A 19,869-nucleotide genomic window follows, 5' to 3' on the forward strand; every position below is an offset into this window, starting at 1 on the left:
GATATAAAGATATCTAATGCTTCAACCAAAAAATAAACTAAAGGCATGAAATTTTAGGGATGACCACGCAAAGCGGAACTAAAACTGAACTGGCTGCAAAGTAAACAAAAAAAGAATGCTGGATGACAGCAAAGACTTACAGCGTGTGGAGCAGCAGACAGCGTCCACAAAGTGCATCCGTACATGGTTTGAGATATTATTTGGGGTGCCGTGGGAGATTGTGTCATTTCACCTAATCCGGGTTAAATATATATTTTTTGCAAACCAGTAATTATAAACCGCAAATGTGCCGTTGTTGAGTGTCTGTGCTGGAACTGTGTAATACTCTTCCATATCGGTAGGTGGCGGCGGGTAGCTAATTGCGTTGCAGATGTTGGGAACATGGTTTGTCGCGATCACAATATGCGAGAGGCAGTGTGCAGGTAAAAAGATATCTAATGCTTCAACCAAAAAAATAAACAAAAGGCATTAAAGCTTAGGGATGACCACGCAAAGCAAACCTAAAACTGAACTGGCTGCAAAGTAAACAAAAACAGAATGCTGGACGACAGCAAAGACTTACAGCGTGTGGAGCAGCAGACAGCGTCCACAAAGTGCATCCGTCCGTGGTATGACAATCAACAACAAAATAGGAGAGCAAGACAAAAACTAAAACACTACACACGGGAAAAAAGCAAAAAAGTCCAAATAAGTCACGTTGTAATATGACAAGAGCTATAGTGAGGCATGGTTGGTAATGGTTTGAATTCATATCCAACAATTGCGAGAACGACTTTTGAGAAACAATATCGGTTGCTGAGTGTCATTATTTTTAATGTTTTCTGCTGGTGGTGTGCCTCTGGATTTTTGTCAACGAAAAAAATGTGCCTCGGCTCAGAAACGGTTGAAAAACACTGGCTTAGGGCATGCTCGACTATTTTTGGAGCTTGGCTCGTGCCTTGCTTGAGCGGCGGACAATCAAGCGACTGTTATTTTTTTATTTGGGGATCTGCTGCTCACACGTTGCAGGGTTCGAGAGGCGCGTTGACCGGTGAATGCATAGAGTCAAGAAGGTCAAGCTTTGTGAGAATAAAGAGGGTATCTGGAGAAGGTACAGCGTCTCTGTACGAGTGTTATTCCAGTGTGAAATGCTTTGTTTTTGCACCGCTCATCGGCTCTTTCCAATGTCCAACCCTCCAGCTGTGTGACGGTTAGCATGACGGCTGTGGACGGCCTCTCAGACAGCACAGAGGTGGTGGAGATGGAGGACGTTCCCTCTCAGTTCTTCGTGGAGAAACACTCCTGGGAAGGCCTCCGGGACATCATCCACTGTAGCAGGAAGTATTCCGGCATGATCGCAAACAAGGCTCCCCATGACTTCCAGTTTGTGCAGAAGAAGGATGAAAATGCCCCCCATTCTCACCGGTTATACTACCTAGGTAAGTTCTTTTTTTTATCACTTGTTGATCTTGAGCTCAAATTAAAGGGGAACTGCACTTTTTTGGAATGTTTCTTATCATACACAATTCCTATAGGGCTGGGCGATATATCGATATACAGGTGCTGTTCATATTATTAGAATATCATGAAAAAGTTGATTTATTTCAGTAATTATATTCAGAACGTGAAACTTACATATTATATCAATTCATTACACACATAGTGATATATTTGGAATGTTTATTTCTTTAAATTTTGATGATTAGTACTGACAATTACTTAAAATCCCAAATTCAGTATCTCAGAAAATTCAAATATTAGTTATGACTAGTGCCAAAAAATATTTTTTAGAAATGCGGGCCAACTGAAAAGTATGAACATGGAAAGTTTCAGCATGTACGGCAATCAATACTTAGTTGCAGCTCCTTTTGCCTGAATTGCTGCCGCAATACGGCGTGGCTTGGAGTCGACCAGTCTGTTGCACTCCTCAGGTGTTATGAGAGCCCAGGTTGCTTTAATAGTGGCCTTCAGCTCTTCAGCATTGTTGGGTCTGGCATCTTGCATCTTCCGCTTCACAATACCCCATAGGTTTTCTATGGGGTTAAGGTCAGGTGAGTTTGCAGGCCAATCAAGAACATGGATACCATGGTCCTTAAACCAGGTACTGGTAGATTTGGCACTGTGTGCAGGTGCCAAGTCATGTTGGAAAATGAAATCTTCACCTCCATAAAATTGGCCCGCGGCAGGCAGCATAAAGTGTTCTAAAACTTCCTGGTAGACTGCTGCATTGACCCTAAACCTGAGGAAACACAGTGGACGAACACCAGCAGATGACATGGCACCCCAGACCATTACCGATTGTGGAAATTTGACACTGGACTTCAGGCAACATGGATTCTGTCCCTCTCCTGTCTTCCCCCAGACTCTGGGACCTTGATTTCCAAAGGAGATACAAAATTTACTTTCATCTGAAAACATAACTTTGGACCACTCAGCAGCAGTCCAGTCCTTTTTGTCTTGAGCCTAGGCAAGACGCTTTTGACGTTGTCTCTTATTTAAGAGTGGCTTTACACAAGGAATGCGACAGCTGAAGCCCATATCTTGCATTCGTCGGTGCGTGGTGGTTCTTGAAGCACTGACTCCAGCTGCAGTCCACTCTTTGTGGATCTCCCCCACATTTTTGAATCAGTTTTGTTTGACAATCCTCTCCAGGGCACGGTTATCCCTCTTGCTTGTACACTTTTTTTCTACCACATCTTTGTCTTCCCTTCGCCTCTCTATTAATGTGCTTGGACACAGAGCTCTGGGAACATCCAACCTCTTTGGCAATGACCTTTTGTGTCTTGCCCTCCTTCTTTAAAGTATCAATGGTCATATTTTGGACAGTTGTCAAGTCAGCAGTCTTCCCCACGATTGTGTGTCATACAGAATCAAAACAAGAGACCATTTAAAGGCTTTTCCAGGTGTTTTGAGTTAGTTAGCTAATTAGAGTATGGCACCAGGTGTCTTCAATATCTGACCTTTTCACCATAGTCTAATTTTCTGAGATGTTGAATTTAGGGTTTTCATTGGTTGTCAGCTATAATCATCTCCTTTTTGGCAAAAAACCACTTGAAATGTATCAATCTGTTTGGAATGAATATATACATTCTACAAGTTTGACTTTCTAAATGGAATTAATGAAATAAATCAACTTTTTCATGATATTCTAATAATATGACCTGTATATGTATTAGGGTTGTACGGTATACCGATATTAGTATAGTACCGCGATACTAAGGAGTCATATTCGGTACTATACTGCCTCTAAAATGTACCGGTCCCTGTACTCGAGTTTGTCTCTATGCGATATAGAAAATGACTATATCGTGATATTCGAGTATATGTTCTCACGCAGTTGCTTTTAGCTGCTGGCATTACACTGCATGCGTTTCTCACTCTTTCTTGCCTCTGCTTCATACATACGTCACATACGTATACGCCCTTGCGGATCAGAGAGGTAGCGGCATGGGTAACGTTAGCTGTGGTGCGAGTGGTAACACGAGATGAAGAAGGTGCGACTCTGGTAACAAATGAAGGAAGAATGAATTCCCAAGAAAAACAGCAGGGGGTCCATCGTCTGGCGGTGGTGTGGCTTCAAGCGGGAAGATGTCGAACAGACAACCGTAATAAGTCAAGCATGTGGTACAAGCGTTGCTATAAAAAGTAGCATTGCTGCTTATATGTAGCATCATTTGAAAAGTCACCCCCTAGAGCAGGGGTCGGGAACCTTTTTGGCTGAGAGAGCCCTACAAGCGAAATATTTTTAAAAGTATTTCCGTGAGAGCCATATAATTTATTTTTTTTAACACTGAATACAACTATATGCGTGCATTTTTAAGAAAGACCAACATTTTTAGAGTATAATAAGTCTCTTATTCTTTTTAATAACATTGTTATTCTGAGGCTAACCAACAATAAACAAAATACTTTTTACCATTAATGCAACTTCTTGAACAGGTGCGGTAGAAACCGGATGGAAACCGGATGGATGGATGAAAATGCATGAGAATGTTTTATATTTTGAACGTTATTTTTGACACTGATTACCAGCGGAATTATTTATTACTTATAGTGTTAAGCAATATCAGCTAAGATTTATCTGAGAGCCAGATGCAGTCATCAAAAGAGCCACATCTGGCTCTAGAGCCATAGGTTCCCTACCCCTTTTCTAGAGAATGAAGAGTGCTTGAAACTCCGCATGTCAACATCTCCATTAGTTAAATGCCGAGACAATCATTTCCACATCAACACCGTGTGAAAAAAATAGTCAACAAAGAAAGAAGATAACGTCCGCAGGAACCTACCACATAGCGAAGGACATACACTATTTGATTTCCTATTATGCAGCTCATTTTTATTGGACACTTGTTGAAATATCTTGTGTGACATCATGCACAAAAGTGCACTTTATACGTTATAAACTATTGTAGTGGTGTTCTGTACAAAAAGGGCACTTTAATTTAGTGTTGTTTTGAGATGTCATCTTAGTGACATCGTGCACAAAAGTGCACTAATAGCTTTAAAAAAAAAACAATAAACTATTAATAATAATTAAAGTACCATTACAAAATTAAAAATTAATGAAAAAAAATAAACATCAAATCGAAATAAGTGTCTGACACAAGAGCGGAAATTAGCATGGTCATCTGTGACAAAGCTGCCAAAGAGAGCTTGTTTTAAAATGGCTCTGACAATCTTGCACGTTTTTTTGAAATGACATGAATGTTTGTGCCACTGCTTAATAACAGTTTAACAAATACGCTTTTGGTCAATTGACTTAGTTTTGATTTCCCTCTCTGCATGAAAGTTTAAAAGTAGCATATATTAATGCAGTATGAAGAAGAATGTTTTAATGTAGACACATAGAATCATCATACTGCTGTGATTATATGCATCAAGTGTTCATTCAAGGCTAAGGCAAAATATGGAGATATATATGGTGTATCGTGATATGGCTTAAAAATATCGAGATATTAAAAAAGGCCATATCGCCCAGCCCTACAAGAACATGTGTTTTTTTTTTTGTTTTTTTTTATCCATTCTGATTTGTAACACATGGCAATTAAGCTAATGAGAGTAATCATTGTGCCCATAAAACTCTCTAAAAAACACCTATACTCCATTTAGACTTAGACTTTGACAAACTTTATTGATCCACAAGAGAAATTATTCCACACATTAGCTCAGTTACAAAGCATGGAAAGTCTAAGATTAAAAAGTTTAAAAAAGGCTTAAAAACCTTTCTTTTTAAAAAAGCCTTTCTTTTTCAGACATACATACATACTAGTTCTAGCAATTAGGCTGTTCTAGTTAGGGACCGAATGTCCCTTTGGGACAGAAGACCCTATTGAATTTCTAGCGTTTTATTCTTTCTTTCTTTCTTTAGTATTAATCCGCAGTTTTGAGCTGTAATTTGACCCCCTTAGCATGCTTCAAAACTCACTAAATTCGACCCACACATCTTTACTGGCGAACATTGCGATTTAATAAAAAAACCTAACCCCAAAACTAAAAATTGCGCTGTTGCGCCCCCCAGGAAGAAAACACAGACAAAACGGCCTGTAACTTCCAGTAGGAATGTCGTAGCGACATGAAACAAAAACCTCTATGTAGGTCTCACTTAGACCTAGATTTCTTACACTGACATCCTTCAGCAAAAATCAACAGGAAGTTTGCTATTCCCCCTTCAAAACAAAAGTTTTGCAAAAACACTCACCTTTGCCTCTTTAAGCTGTAATTTGAGCCCCTTAACATGCTTCAAGACTCAACAAACTGGACACACAAATCAGGACTGGCGAAAATTGCAATTTAATCAAAAAACCTAACCACAAAACTCAAAACTGCGCTCTAGCGACCCATAGGAATAAAACACAGACAAAACTGCTCCGCGGAAAAAAACACAAACTGCCTGTAACTTCCAGTAAGATTGTCGTGGAGACATGAAACAAAAACCTCTATGTAGGTCTCACTGAGACTTACATTTCATATATTGACAATTCCCCCTTCAAAACGAAAGTTTTGTAAAAACCGGTCACCTATTTTCAAACATTATCTCCTCTAAGCGCGTTTGTCGTGTCGGCTTCAAACTACTACTGGAGAGAGATTGAACCCTTCTAATTAAAAGTTGAAGAAAGAGTTTTTATTACCGCTACGGTTTTGATTTTATCATCTTTCAAAGAACCGCTGCGCTGAAAACCATTTCAAAGATGCCCGCCGTGCGCAGACACAGTGAGCGAGACTTCCATATATACTCGGTCCCGTCCATTGCTGCTTGCACTTTATTTTTAATTTTTTTTTATTATATATCCATCCATTTTCTACCGCTTATTCCCTTTTGGGGTGGCGGGGGGCGCTGGCGCCTATCTCAGCTACAATCGGGCGGAAGGCGGGGTACACCCTGGACAAGTCGCCACCTCATCGCAGGGCCAACACAGATAGACAGACAACATTCACACTCACATTCACACACTAGGGCCAATTTAGTGTTGCCAATCAACCTATCCCCAGGTGCATGTCTTTGGAAGTGGGAGGAAGCCGGAGTACCCGAAGGGAACCCACGCATTCACGGGGAGAACATGCAAACTCCACACAGAAAGATCCCGAGCCTGGATTTGAACCCAGGACTGCAGGAACTTCGTATTGTGAGGCAGACGCACTAACCCCTCTGCCACCGTGAAGCCCTTTATCATATATATATATATATATATATATATATATACATATACATATATGTTTTTTAATACACTGTAGCACTTTGAGCTTGTTTGCTCAATGTAAAGTGCTTTTTACAAATAAAATCTATTATTATAACTATTAAAAGACAAAGCAGGTATAAAATAGACTAAAAATGTACCTTCGTAACAATATAAAATATAACATTTATGTAATATTTACATAATATATGTACAGTATATGTTATATTATGTTTATATCATATATACAATATTTATCAATTACTATGTACAATATTACAGTATATGTAACAGCTGCAGCATAAAATAGAGAGTAGATCCAGCAGAAAATATACATCATAAACAAAGAGAGGTAGCTAACATAGAAGGTGTCATTTACATCTCATAACCTGACTATTAACCATTTTTTAGCGATATTGTTAACGCAGATAAACTATTTTTTAGCAGCGCTGTGATCACAGAGAGCTAACCAGCTCCGCAAGCTACAATATTGACATACTGAGCTGTTGTCGCTGCCTCGTCTCTGAGCTGGTGAAAGTTATTTCTCGACTATACAGCCTGCCTCTCACTTGGATAGTAGAATGTGGTGGCCATAAACTGAGAAGTTGGTCAACTTATACACTGAAATAGCAACAGAGACAGGAAAAGACGCTAGTTTGTGGCAGCGTTTTATTTTTTTTTACCTGCCTGAGGGCTATCTAAACGGGAAGGTATAAACATCCCATCAGTCATCATACCAATGAAAGCAGACATCGTACAGTAAGGGCCTGATTAACCAAGATCCAAATACCAAGCACTACCAGCGTGTGTTGAAATTAAAATAGCGGCCGTGTTGTGTGTGATTTACAATGCAAAACTTGTTTGGGTCCCTATTAAAAGGTTATTTTGTTCAACTTTGGCCCGTGGCTTTGTTCAGTTTAAAATTTTGGCCCACTCTGTATTTGAGTTTGACACCCCTGCTCTAGCGGTTGACTTTTCAAATGATGCTACAAATTAGCAGTGCTGCTACTTTTTGTAGCAACGCTTTTGCCGCATAATTCAACATATTCCCACTTGAAGCCAAACCACCGCCAGACGATGCACCCCGAGCTGTTTTTCTTGGGAATTAATTCTTCCTTCATTTGTTACCAGATTCGCACCTTCTCTCTCTCGTATTACCACTCGCACCCCTCCGCTAGCATCACAGCTAATGTTATCCATGTAGCTACCTCTCTGCTCGGGGAGGGCGTGACGTTGCATACGTGACGTATATAAGAAGGTGCGAGAAGGAGAGACAAGAAAGAGTTGGAAACGCCTGTAGTGTAATGCCCGCAACTAAAAGCAACTGCATGAGAACGTATAATCCAATATCGCGATATAGTCATTTTCTATATCGCCCTATTTTACTAACAGTGCATGTGCAATTGAAACGTGATACAGTTTTTGTGTGCATACGGGACCGTCATTTTCTGCACATTCATGTTGTCATGCTCCTACCTGTGTGTGTTGAACCAGCAGCACACGTCTATAATCTGTAACGCCTTTTCTGAATCGCAATCTAGACAACAGAAACATACGCACACTGACAATTCTGTGCGCGAGGCTGAGGATCGCATCACCAGTGCAAAATGCATAATGAAAGACATCTTTTCACGTAGGAGATAGTAATGTATCTCCTAAATAAACCAAAACAAACAATCAACCAACAGACATCAGCTCTTTAAGTAATCTAGCGGCGACAAAATTATAAAAGGATATTGCTGAATAGACGATAAGTCTAATGTTTTTTTAATTTCTGTCAGTCCAAATGGGGCGGTATAGCTCGGGTGGTAGAGCGGCCGTGCCAGCAACTTGAGGGTTGCAGGTTCGATTCCCGCTTCCGCCATCCTAGTCACTGCCGTTGTGTCCTTGGGCAAGACACTTTACCCACCTGCTCTCAGTGCCAGCCACACTGGTTTAAATGGAACTTGGATATTGGGTTTCACTATGTAAAGCGTTTTGAGTCACTTGAGAAAAGTGCTATATAAATGTAATTCACTTCACTTCAAATACGGTGAAACACACATGGACGGAGGATTCTCTTTGCAGCTGGAGCACTCCTCTCTCAGCTGTGTGTGTACCAGTGTTGTCCCGTTACCAAGATGTATTTCCATACTTTTCAGTACTTTTCAATTATTTTCTAAATAAAGGGCACCACAAAAAATTGCATTGTTGGCTTTTTTTAACAAAAAAATCTTAGGGTACATCAAAAATATGTTTCTTATTGCAGGTTAGTCCTTAAATAAAATAGTAAACATACAATACAACTTGTATTCTATTAGTAAGTAAGCAAACAAAGTACCCTAATTTAGCTGCTGACAAATGCAGTAACATATTGTATCATTTATACACCTATTATTTTGTCAACATTATGAGGGACAAGCTGTAAAAAAATATTATTCATCTACTTGTTAATTTACTGTTAATATCTGCTTACTTTCTCTTTTAACATGTTCTATCTACACTTCTGTAAAAATGTAATAATCACTTATTCTTCTCTTTTTTGATACTTTTCATTAGTTTTGGGTGATACCACACATTTAGGTATCAATCTTGATATCAGGATCATACATTGGTCATATTAAAAGTCCTCATGCGTCCAGGGACGTATTTCCTGAGTTTATAAACATAATAAAAAAATAAATAAAAAAACGAAAAAAATATGTTGGGATGCTGAAAAAAATCAATGTAATCATAGTAGTATTGACTCGATACACTCCTATACTTGGCATCATTACAGTGGATGTCAAGTGTAGATCCACCCATGGCGTTTGTTTACATTGTGATGCCGGTGAGCTACAGTGTGTTTATTTTTTTATTTAGCCTTTATTTAACCAGGTAAAATCCCATTGAGATCAAAGATCTCTTTTCCAAAGGAGACCTCGCCAAGAGGGCAGCAGCAAGGTTACATTAAAAACAGTAAACAACACATAAAACATCACATTTACAACATTAAAACTTGCTCATATGCAGAGGTGGGTAGTAATGCGCTACATTTACTCCGTTACATCTACTTGAGTAACTTTTGGGATAAATTGTACTTCTAAGAGTAGTTTTTATGCAACATACTTTTACTTTTACTTGAGTATATTTATAGAGAAGAAACGCTACTTTTACTCCACTCCATTTATCGACATTCAGCTCGTTACTCGCTACTTTTTTTTTTTTTAATCTATCTGTTAATGTTTGTTTTGGTTTGTCAGACAGACCTTCAATGTAGGATACGCATGCCTGCGTTTAACCAATCACATGCAGTCACTGGTGACATTGGACCAATCAAACAGAGCCAGGCGGTCACATGACCGTCTCACGTTCAACCCGACTTAAGTTGAAAAACTTATTGGGGTGTTACCATTTAGTGGTCAACTGTACGGAATATGTACTGTACTGTGCAATCTACTAATAAAAGTTTCAATCAGAGGTGGGTAGAGTAGCCAGAAATTGTACTCAAGTAAGAGTACAGTTACTTTAGAGATTTATTACTCAAGTAAAAGTAAGGAGTAGTCACCCAAATATTTACTTGAGTAAAAGTAAAAAGTATGTTGTGAAAAAACTACTCAAGTACTGAGTAACTGATGAGTAACCTGATTACGGCAAAAAATAATGCACAAAAACATAAAAATAGCAATGAACAAATTCAGAGCCAGTAATATCTCTTAAGCAACTAAAACAATATTATATATTAAATAATAGTACATTAAAATAAAATGAAAAAAATGGCACATTGAGCCACAATAACTTAACAGCACCATAGCCTCAGTAGGAATTCATTGATTTGATTGATTGATTAAAACATGTATTAGTAGATTGCAGTACAGTAAATATTCCGTACAATTGACCACTAAATGGTAACACCCCAATAAGTTTTTCAACGTTTATCAATTACTTAGTAAATGACCAAGTGGAGGTGATCTACCTCATATATACATATACATACACACACATATCATACATACACACACATATCATACATACACACACAAATCATACATACACACACATATAATATATATATATATACATATGTATATGTATATCTATATATTAAATATATATATATACATTTATATATACAGTATATAATTTATATTGATTTATTTTGCCGTTTTTGTTGACATGTTAAAGGTGTTTTAATGAATATACATGCATGTTTAACATATAGATTCCTATCTTTCATGAAGACAAGAATACAAGTTGGTGTATTACCTGATTCTGATGACTTGCAATGTTTGGAATCAGACGTTCACGTTTTCAAATGGAGGAGAAAAAAGTTTCTCTTTCTGTCTAATACCACATGAAAGTCGTTGGTTTTTGGCATCTTATTTGTCCAGCTTCCATATTCGTTTTTATACACTTTACAAGAAATACATTGGCGGCAAACTCCGTGGCTTGCTAGCTTGTTTGCGCTGGCTTTCGGAGACTCTTATTTTGTTAGCGCAGGCGCGATGGAGCGGCCTTTTTATTGTGAAGACAGGAACTGTGCGATCAGTCTTTAGGTTTATGACGGGAAGTACGGTTGAAATAAAAAGTGTCTTTTTTCCTTTACACTTTTGATTGATTGATTGAAACTTTTATTATTAGATTGCACAGTACAGTACATAATCCGTACAATTGACCACTAAATGGTAACAACCGAATACGTTTTTTAACTTGTTTCAATCAATCAATCAATGTTTATTTATATAGCCCCAAATCACAAATGTCTCAAAGGACTGCACAAATCATTACGACTACAACATCCTCGGAAGAACCCACAAAAGGGCAAGGAAAACTCACACCCAGTGGGCAGGGAGAATTCACATCCAGTGGGACGCCAGTGACAATGCTGACTATGAGAAACCTTGGAGAGGACCTCAGATGTGGGCAACCCCCTCCCCCTCTAGGGGACCGAAAGCAATGGATGCCGAGCGGGTCTAACATGATACTGTGAAAGTTCAATCCATAGTGGGTCCAGCACAGCCGCGAGAGTTCAGTTCAAAGCGGATCCAAGACAGCAGCGAGAGTCCCGTCCACAGGAAACCATCCCAAGCGGAGGCGGATCAGCAGCGTAGAGATGTCCCCAACCGATACACAGGCGAGCGGTCAATCCTGGGTCTCGACGAGCGGTCCATCCTGGGTCTCGACTCTGGACAGCCAGTAGTTCATCCATGGTCATCGGACTGGACCCCCTCCACAAGGGAGGGGGGGACATAGGAGAAAAAAGAAAAGAAGCGGCAGATCAACTGGTCTAAAAAGGAGGTCTATTTAAAGGCTAGAGTATACAGATGAGTTTTAAGATGAGACTTAAATGCTTCTACTGAGGTAGCATCTCGAACTGTTACCGGGAGGGCATTCCAGAGTACTGGAGCCCGAACGGAAAACGCTCTATAGCCCGCGGACTTTTTTTGGGCTTTAGGAATCACTAATAAGCCGGAGTCTTTTGAACGCAGATTTCTTGCCGGGACATATGGTACAATACAATCGGCAAGATAGGATGGAGTGTAGTGAAGAATGTTCAGCTATTCCTCGTCCTGCAGTGATAATGCTACTTGTAAAAAAAGGACTGTATCTGTGGCCATGGAAGCGAGTATTAGTGATTTAGTACTAGTTAGCCAAGTCTTAAAGCAAATCTTCCTGATGCCGTTTCAGTGTTATAACTTCACCTTTATCTTTACTATCTATCAATTGCTTCATTGTGCTTCTTTCTCCTGACCTCGAGACGTATTTTTTCAGCACAAATGTGATTTTTCTCATGCCTTGAAAACAATGACATCATTAAATGTATCCACTTTAAGCTGGTTCCTTTTCTGTCCATTTTTCAGGAATGCCATACGGAAGCAGAGAGAACTCTTTGCTCTACTCAGAAATCCCCAAGAAGATCCGTAAAGAGTCTCTCCTCGTCTTGTCGTGGAAACAAATGCTTGATCACTTTCAGGTAAAGTCAAATTCTTATTGGTTATACAGCACACCATCAATTAGACAGGTGTTTAATATAAGACTTGTGGGCGATCATCCCCAGTAATGTGGTGGCCGTCATGGCCGTAACGACCACTGAGGACACCAAAGTCATGTCCTCTGTATTTTTTCTAAATGACAAAAAGAACTGATCACGTAGCACGTCATGTGTGCCGTACAATATCATGTGGTAGATCATCCTCTCTCAATATCCGATCTTTGGTCATGCACAGACCACTGCAACTCCTAACAACGTAACGCAATGAAGTCCACTTTTACTTTAAAGGGGAACATTATCACCAGACCTATGTAAGCGTCAATATATACCTTGATGGTGCAGAAAAAAGACCATCTATTTTTTTAACGGATTTCCGAACTCTAAATGGGTGAATTTTGGCGAATTAAACGCCTTTCTGTTAATCGCGCTGGAAGCGATAACGTCAGAATGTGACGTCGCCGAGGTAACACACCCGCCCTTTTCATTTTCAACACATTACAAACACCGGGTCTCAGCTCTGTTATTTTCCGTTTTTTTGACAATTTTTTGGAACCTTGGAGACATCATGCCTCGACGGTGTGTTGTCGGAGGGTGTAACAACACTAACAGGGAGGGATTCAAGTTGCACCACTGGCCTGAAGATGCCAAAGTGTCTGCCGCCAGACCCCCATTGAATGTGCTGGAGTTTCTCCACATTTTACCGGCGATGCTAAGGCAGACATGGCACAGAGATGTATGGATAACCTGCAGATGCATTTGCAACGATAGTCAACAAAATCACAAAGGTGAGTTTTGTTGATGTTGACTGCCAGCTAATCGATGCTAACATGCTATGCTAATCGATGCTAACATGCTATATACCGGCGGTGCTAAAGCAGACATGGCACAGAGATGTATGGATAACCAGTAGATGCATTTGCAACTATATCACGTTTCCTCCCACCCACATTTAATGCGAAAAAAACACTTACCAATCGACAGATTTAAGTTGCTCCAGTGTCACAAGATGCGAAAGTCCTGATCGTTTGGTCCGCACATTTTACCGGTGATGCTAATGCAGCTATTCGGCCATGCTATGGTTATGAATAGCGTCAATAGCTATTCGCTCAATAGCTTCAGTTTCTTCTTCAATGCTTTCATACTCCAACCATCTGTTTCAATACATGCGTAATCTGTTGAATCGCTTAAGTCGCTGAAATCCGAGGTTGAATCCGAGCTAATGTCGCTATATCTTGCTGTGGTATTCCCATTGTTTGTTTACATTGGCAGCACTGTGTGACGTCACAGGGAAATGGCCAGTGTCTTCGCAGAGAGCCGAAAATAAGGCACTTTAAAGCTTTATTTAGGGATATTCCGAGACTGGTAAAATTTTGAAAAAAACTTCAAAAAATACAACAAGCCACTGGGAACTGATTTTTATTGTTTTTAACCCTTTTGAAATTGTGATAATGTTCCCCTTTAAAGATCTTCCGATCAGAAACACTCTGTCAACATATTGATGTTGCTTTCGCCTGAATGAAAGATGTGAAACAAGGGCTGGGCGATATATCGCGGTTTGTCTCTGTGCGATATAGAAAATGACTATCGTGATATTCGAGTATACACTCTCACGCAGTTGCTTTTAGCTGCGGGCATTACACTACATGAGGTGCGGGTTTTAATATGAGAGAGAGAAGGTGTGAATCTGCTAACAAATGCAGGAAGAATTAATTACTGCATTTGTCGGAGTACAAGTCGCAACTGTCGAAAACGCATAATAAAGAAGGAAAAAACATATATACAGTGGGGCAAAAAAGTATTTGGTCAGCCAGCGATTGTGCAAGTTCTCCCACTTAAAATGATGACAGAGGTCTGTAATTTTCATCATAGGTACACTTCAACTGTGAGAGACAGAATGTGAAAAAAAATTCCAGGAATTCACATTGTCGGAATTTTAAATAATTTATTTGTAAATTATAGTGGAAAATAAGTATTTGGTCAACCATTCAAAGCTCTCACTGATGGAAGGAGGTTTTGGCTCAAAATCTCACGATACATGGCCCCATTTATTCTTTCCTTAACACGGATCAATTGTCCTGTCCCCTTAGCAGAAAAACAGCCCCAAAGCATGATGTTTCCACCTCCATGCTTCACGGTAGGTATGGTGTTCTTGGGATGCAACTCAGTATTCTTCTTCCTCCAAACACGACGAGTTGAGTTTATACCAAAATGGATACATGGATGATACAGCAGAGGATTGGGAGAATGTCATGTGGTCAGATGAAACCAAAATAGAACTTTTTGGTATAAACTCAACTCGTCGTCTTTGGAGGTAGAAGAATACTGAGTTGCATCCCAAGAACACCAGACCTACTGTGAAGCATGGGGGTGGAAACATCATGCTTTGGGGCTGTTTTTTCGGCTAAGGGGACAGGACGATTGATCCGTGTTAAGCAAAGAATGAATGGGGCCATTTATCGTGAGATTTTGAGCCAAAACCTCCTTCCATCAGTGAGAGCTTTGAATGGTTTACCAAATACTTATTTTCCACCATAATTTACATATAAATTATTTAAAATTCCTGCAATGTGAATTCCTGGATTTTTTTTTCACATTCTGTCTCTCACAGTTGAAGTGTACCTATGATGAAAATTACAGACCTCTGTCATCATTTTAAGTGGGAGAACTTGCACAATCGCTGGCTGACTGAATACTTTTTTGTCCCACTGTAAGTCGCATTTTGGGGGGAAATTTATTTGATAAAACCCAACACCAAGAATAGACATTTGAAAGGCAATTTAAAATAAATAAAGAATAGTGAACAACAGGCTGAATAAGTGTACGTTATATGAGGCATAAATAACCAACTGAGAAGGTGCCTGGTATGTTAACGTAACATATTATGGTAAGAGTAATTCAAATAACTATAACATATAGAACATGCTATACCTTTACCAAACAATCTGTCACTCCTAATCGATAAATCCCATGAAATCCTATACGCGTTGTCCCTTACTTGAACGAGCTAAATAATATTATTTGATATTTTACGGTAAAGTGTTAATAAATTCACACATAAGTCGCTCCTAAGTATAAGTTGCACCCCCAGCCAAACTATGAAAAAAACTGAGACTTATAGTCAGAAAAATACTGTACCAAGAAAAGCAGCACGGGATCCATCGTCTGGCGGTGGTTTGGCTTCAACCCGGAATATGTTGAACAATTATGCGGCAAAAGCGTTGCTATAAAAAGTAGCATTACTGCTAATGTTGCATCATTTGAAAAGTCACCCGCTAGAGAATGAGGAGTGCTTGAAACTCCACATGTCAATATCTCCGGCCGGTGCCACACCCACAAAATGCCGAAGCAACTATTTCCAGATCAACACCGTATGAAAAAAAAAAGTCAACAACAGAAGGAGATAACGTCCGCAGGAACCTACCACATAGCGAAGGATGTAAAATATTTGATTTCCTATTATGCAGCTCATTTTTATTTGACACTTATTGAAATATCTTGTGTGACATCATGCACAAAAGTGCACTTTATTTGTGTTAAACTATTGTAGTGGCCTTCTGTACAAAAAGTGCACTTACATATAGTGTTTGTTTTATATGTCATTTTGTTGACATCATTCACAAAAGTGCACTTATAGCTTGTTTTAAAATGTCTCTGACAATCTTGCACTTTCTGTTTGGAAATGACATAAATGTTTGTGCCACTGCTTGATAACTGTTTAATAAATACACTTTTGGTCAATTGACTTAGTTGTGATTTCCCTCTCTTCATGAAAGTTTAAAAGGAGCATATATTAATGCAGTATGAAGAAGAATGTTTTAATGTAGACACATAGAATCATCATACTTCTGTGATTATATGCATCAAGTGCTCATTCAAGGCTAAGGCAAAAATATGGAGATATATATGGTGTATCGTGACATGGCCTAAAAATATTGAGGTATTAAAAAAAGGCAATATCGCCCAGCCCTACTGTACATTATATTTATACACAAACAGTTACCTCACCTACATATGCACGGTAAATACAAGCATGTAATGAATTTTTTTTTTGCGTCTGCCGCTGGTCTTGAAGGCGACACCACACCAAGGGGCCTACTCCCGAGAAGAAGAACTACTAAGGGAGCGAAAACGTCTCGGAGCATTTGGTATCACCTCCTATGACTACCACGCACAGACTGGCCTGTTCCTCTTCCAAGCCAGCAATAGCCTGTTCTACTGTCGGGACGGAGGCAACAATGGCTTCATTGTGAGTACGCTGCTCTTTTACACGGCATTGATCGATAGGTGAAGGGTTTGTGAAGCACTGGGTCTGACCACGTGATTTATCCTGTTCCACGTGCAGGAACTCGTTGCTAACGGAGTGTCACAGTGTTGCATTACTTTGCCAGTTTACGTTTGTGCTAAATAACTTGACCTATTCGTTTAAATATGTCTCCTCCCTGTCTTGCTTTTAGCAGTCGGCTCCCGTCAAGCCTGTGGAGGTTAAGACCCAGTGCTCAGGCACCCGGATGGACCCGAAGATCTGCCCGGGAAACCCGGACTTCATAGCCTTTATCAACAATAATGACCTGTGGGTAGCCAACATTAAGACTGGAGAAGAAAGGAGACTCACCTACTGTCACAAAGGTCTGAACTCAAATGCTTTGTTTTGTTAACTTCAGCGTGGATTTGTTCTTATTCCTTTAAAGCATGGGTTTAGACACGCGGGCCAATTGCGGCCCGTGAGACGTTATTTTGCGGACCCCCACCCTAATACGAAAGCTTATTATTAGTGCGGCCCGCAACTTTTATATGAATGGCGCTTGACAGCATTGTGTGCGGAGCTGAAGGAATCTACCAAACACGACAATAAAAATGGCGTGCAGTGATGGCACTGCCTTTAGCGTCCTTTACAACCTGTCGTCATGTCCGCTTTTCCTCCATGCAAACAGCGTGTCGGCCCAGTAATATATGCGGCTTTTACAGACTAACACAAGTGAATGCAAGGCATACTTGGTGAACAGCCATACAGGTCACACTGAGGGTGGCCGTATAAACAGCTTTAACACTGTTACAAATATGCGCCACACTGTGAACCCACACCCAACAAAAATGACGAACACATTTCAGGAGAACATCCGTACCGTAACACAACATAAACACAACAGAACAAATACCCAGGACCCCTTGCAGCACTAACTCTTCCGGGCTACAATATACCATACTTGCCAACCCTCCCTTTATTTTCCGGGAGACTCCCGAAATTCAGCGCCTCTCCCGAAAACCTCCCGGGACAAATTTTCTCCCGAAAATCTCCCGAAATTCAGGCGGAGCTGGAGGCCACGCCCCCTCCAGCTCCTTGAGAACCTGACTCAGCAATGTTGTGACCCTCTTAAACAGGACAATACTGCCATCTACTGTACATAGAATAGAATAGAATGTAAATATATTCTACATTTAAGTGCAGTCAAGGAACATGCATTAGGGAGTCTGTTCTGAAGCCCACAGTAAAGAGACGTAACTTCAACACCGTCGACGAGCAAAATGAAGAAATACGCTTGGAAGTTCCAGAACGATTGGAAACAAGAATTTTAGTTTATCCAGGAGAGTTCAAAGGGGAAGGGGTATGTTGCCTGTAAATTTTGTAGAACAGACTTCTCCATTAAACACGGCGGCCGAACGGATATACTCAGCCATGAACGGTCAGCGAAGCACAAAGCGTCCGCAGCGCAGCATCGTTCACAACCCAGTATTATGGGCCACCTTGCAAAATGGAGACCCGATTGTGTATCTTATGCTGAGACAAAGATGGCTATGCTGATAGCTGGAAGCAACATCCTGTTCTCATTTGCGGATGTCTACAACAAATCCGTGATATATGTTCCCGGATTCGGAGATCGCTCGCCAATACGCAAATGACAGAACAAAGGTTACTCAAAGAGTGAAAGGTAAGTGTTGTTGTTGTTTTTTAGTAACCAGCAAGCACAGTACAGTTAGTAGAACAACTGTGTTTTTATTACTGTGTATTTGATAGGTGCCGTCGGAAATTCAACTATTTCTTTTATTTATATATATATAATAAAATAAATATATATAGCTAGAATTCACTGAAAGTCAAGTATTTCATACATATATATATATGAAATATATATGAAATACTCAAGTTGGTGAATTATACTCCTCCCCTTTTAACCACGCCCCCCGCCCTAACCACGTCTCTGTCCCTCCCCCCACCTCCTGAAATCGAGGTCTCAAGGTTGGCAAGTATGCAATATACACCCTCGCTAAGCCCCAACCCAGTCCATCGCCTCCCGCCCCCCAAATTCGGTGGTCTTAAGGTTGGCAAGTATGCATTGACGTCACTTGCGTGATGCAAGCAGAGAAACGTCTGCCGCTTTTACACTAGACCCGCACGCGCTCTTCCTCCCTCCCGCCCTCGCTCGCCCACCTGCTCGCTCCCGCTCCCTGCGCCACTGTAAACAGTCCGGGCGGGGAAGAATAGCGGTCCGGTAGCTTCGGGTCTAATTGTGCTACCGTAACTGTAAACGCCACGTCGAGCCCCAACCCCCCCTCTCCCGTTGGCTCCAGACAGAGACAGTTTTTGTCATTTGGTTGCAAAATACCCCTGCGTTAGTGGAAAAGCGGAAAATGAGTGAAAGCGACAGGGACGTTGCCATGGAGACCAGGTTTTTTGTACGTGCCTGGCTGCAGTCAGACCGTGACACCTGTCAAATTAAAGCTCATCGTCTGCACTTAAAGCACGTCTTGATTGTTTCATTTCAAATCCATTGTGGTGTTGTAGAGAACTGGAATACTGAAAATTGTGTCAATGTCCAAATATTTACGGACCTCACTGTAAATGGCCATTCCAATAGTGTAAGATTGTTTCACCTTTCTTTTCCAACTCTTTTCCAGGTGTAGATAACGTCAAGGAAGACCCCAAGTCTGCAGGAGTCGCGACATTTGTCATCCAAGAAGAGTTTGACCGTTTCACTGGCTACTGGTGGAATCCCTCAGCTGCAGAAGGTCAGCAGTTGTCAGCTCACACACAGCATCCCTCTTACCGTCGTACAGTAAAGCCTCATGAGCTAAAAGTGTCTCTGCCATTAGTGTAATGGTGTTTTTGTTCCCATAGACTCGAGTGGAGGAAAAACAGTCTATCTCCTATATGAGGAAGTAGACGAGACAGATGTAGAGATTATTCACGTTCCTTCTCCAGCACTGGAAGAGCGCAAAGCAGATGCATACAGATACCCTCGCACAGGTGCGTGATGTCATACTCGCCGA

General features: G+C 40.5%; 1 protein-coding gene across 3 annotated transcripts in view; it reads left to right on the forward strand.

The window, feature by feature from the left end:
• dpp9 (dipeptidyl-peptidase 9) overlaps positions 1-19,869 on the forward strand; it is a 63,644-nt gene that overhangs the window by 7,263 nt on the left and 36,512 nt on the right. Inside the window, exons 2-8 of one of the 3 annotated variants that reach the window (XM_061919815.1) lie at positions 1,009-1,090; positions 1,180-1,418; positions 12,473-12,585; positions 16,676-16,849; positions 17,061-17,229; positions 19,498-19,608; positions 19,718-19,846. In XM_061919815.1, the coding sequence (XP_061775799.1) occupies positions 1,035-1,090; positions 1,180-1,418; positions 12,473-12,585; positions 16,676-16,849; positions 17,061-17,229; positions 19,498-19,608; positions 19,718-19,846 (991 nt within the window). In that variant the 5' untranslated portion in view covers positions 1,009-1,034. Of the gene's footprint in view, positions 1-1,008; positions 1,091-1,179; positions 1,419-12,472; positions 12,586-16,675; positions 16,850-17,057; positions 17,230-19,497; positions 19,609-19,717; positions 19,847-19,869 lie in introns of all 3 variants that reach the window. The other 2 variants (XM_061919814.1, XM_061919816.1) reach the window with 2 other exon arrangements.

Source organism: Nerophis ophidion, linkage group LG14 (genome assembly GCF_033978795.1).
Source record: "Nerophis ophidion isolate RoL-2023_Sa linkage group LG14, RoL_Noph_v1.0, whole genome shotgun sequence".
NCBI lineage: Eukaryota > Metazoa > Chordata > Actinopteri > Syngnathiformes > Syngnathidae > Nerophis > Nerophis ophidion.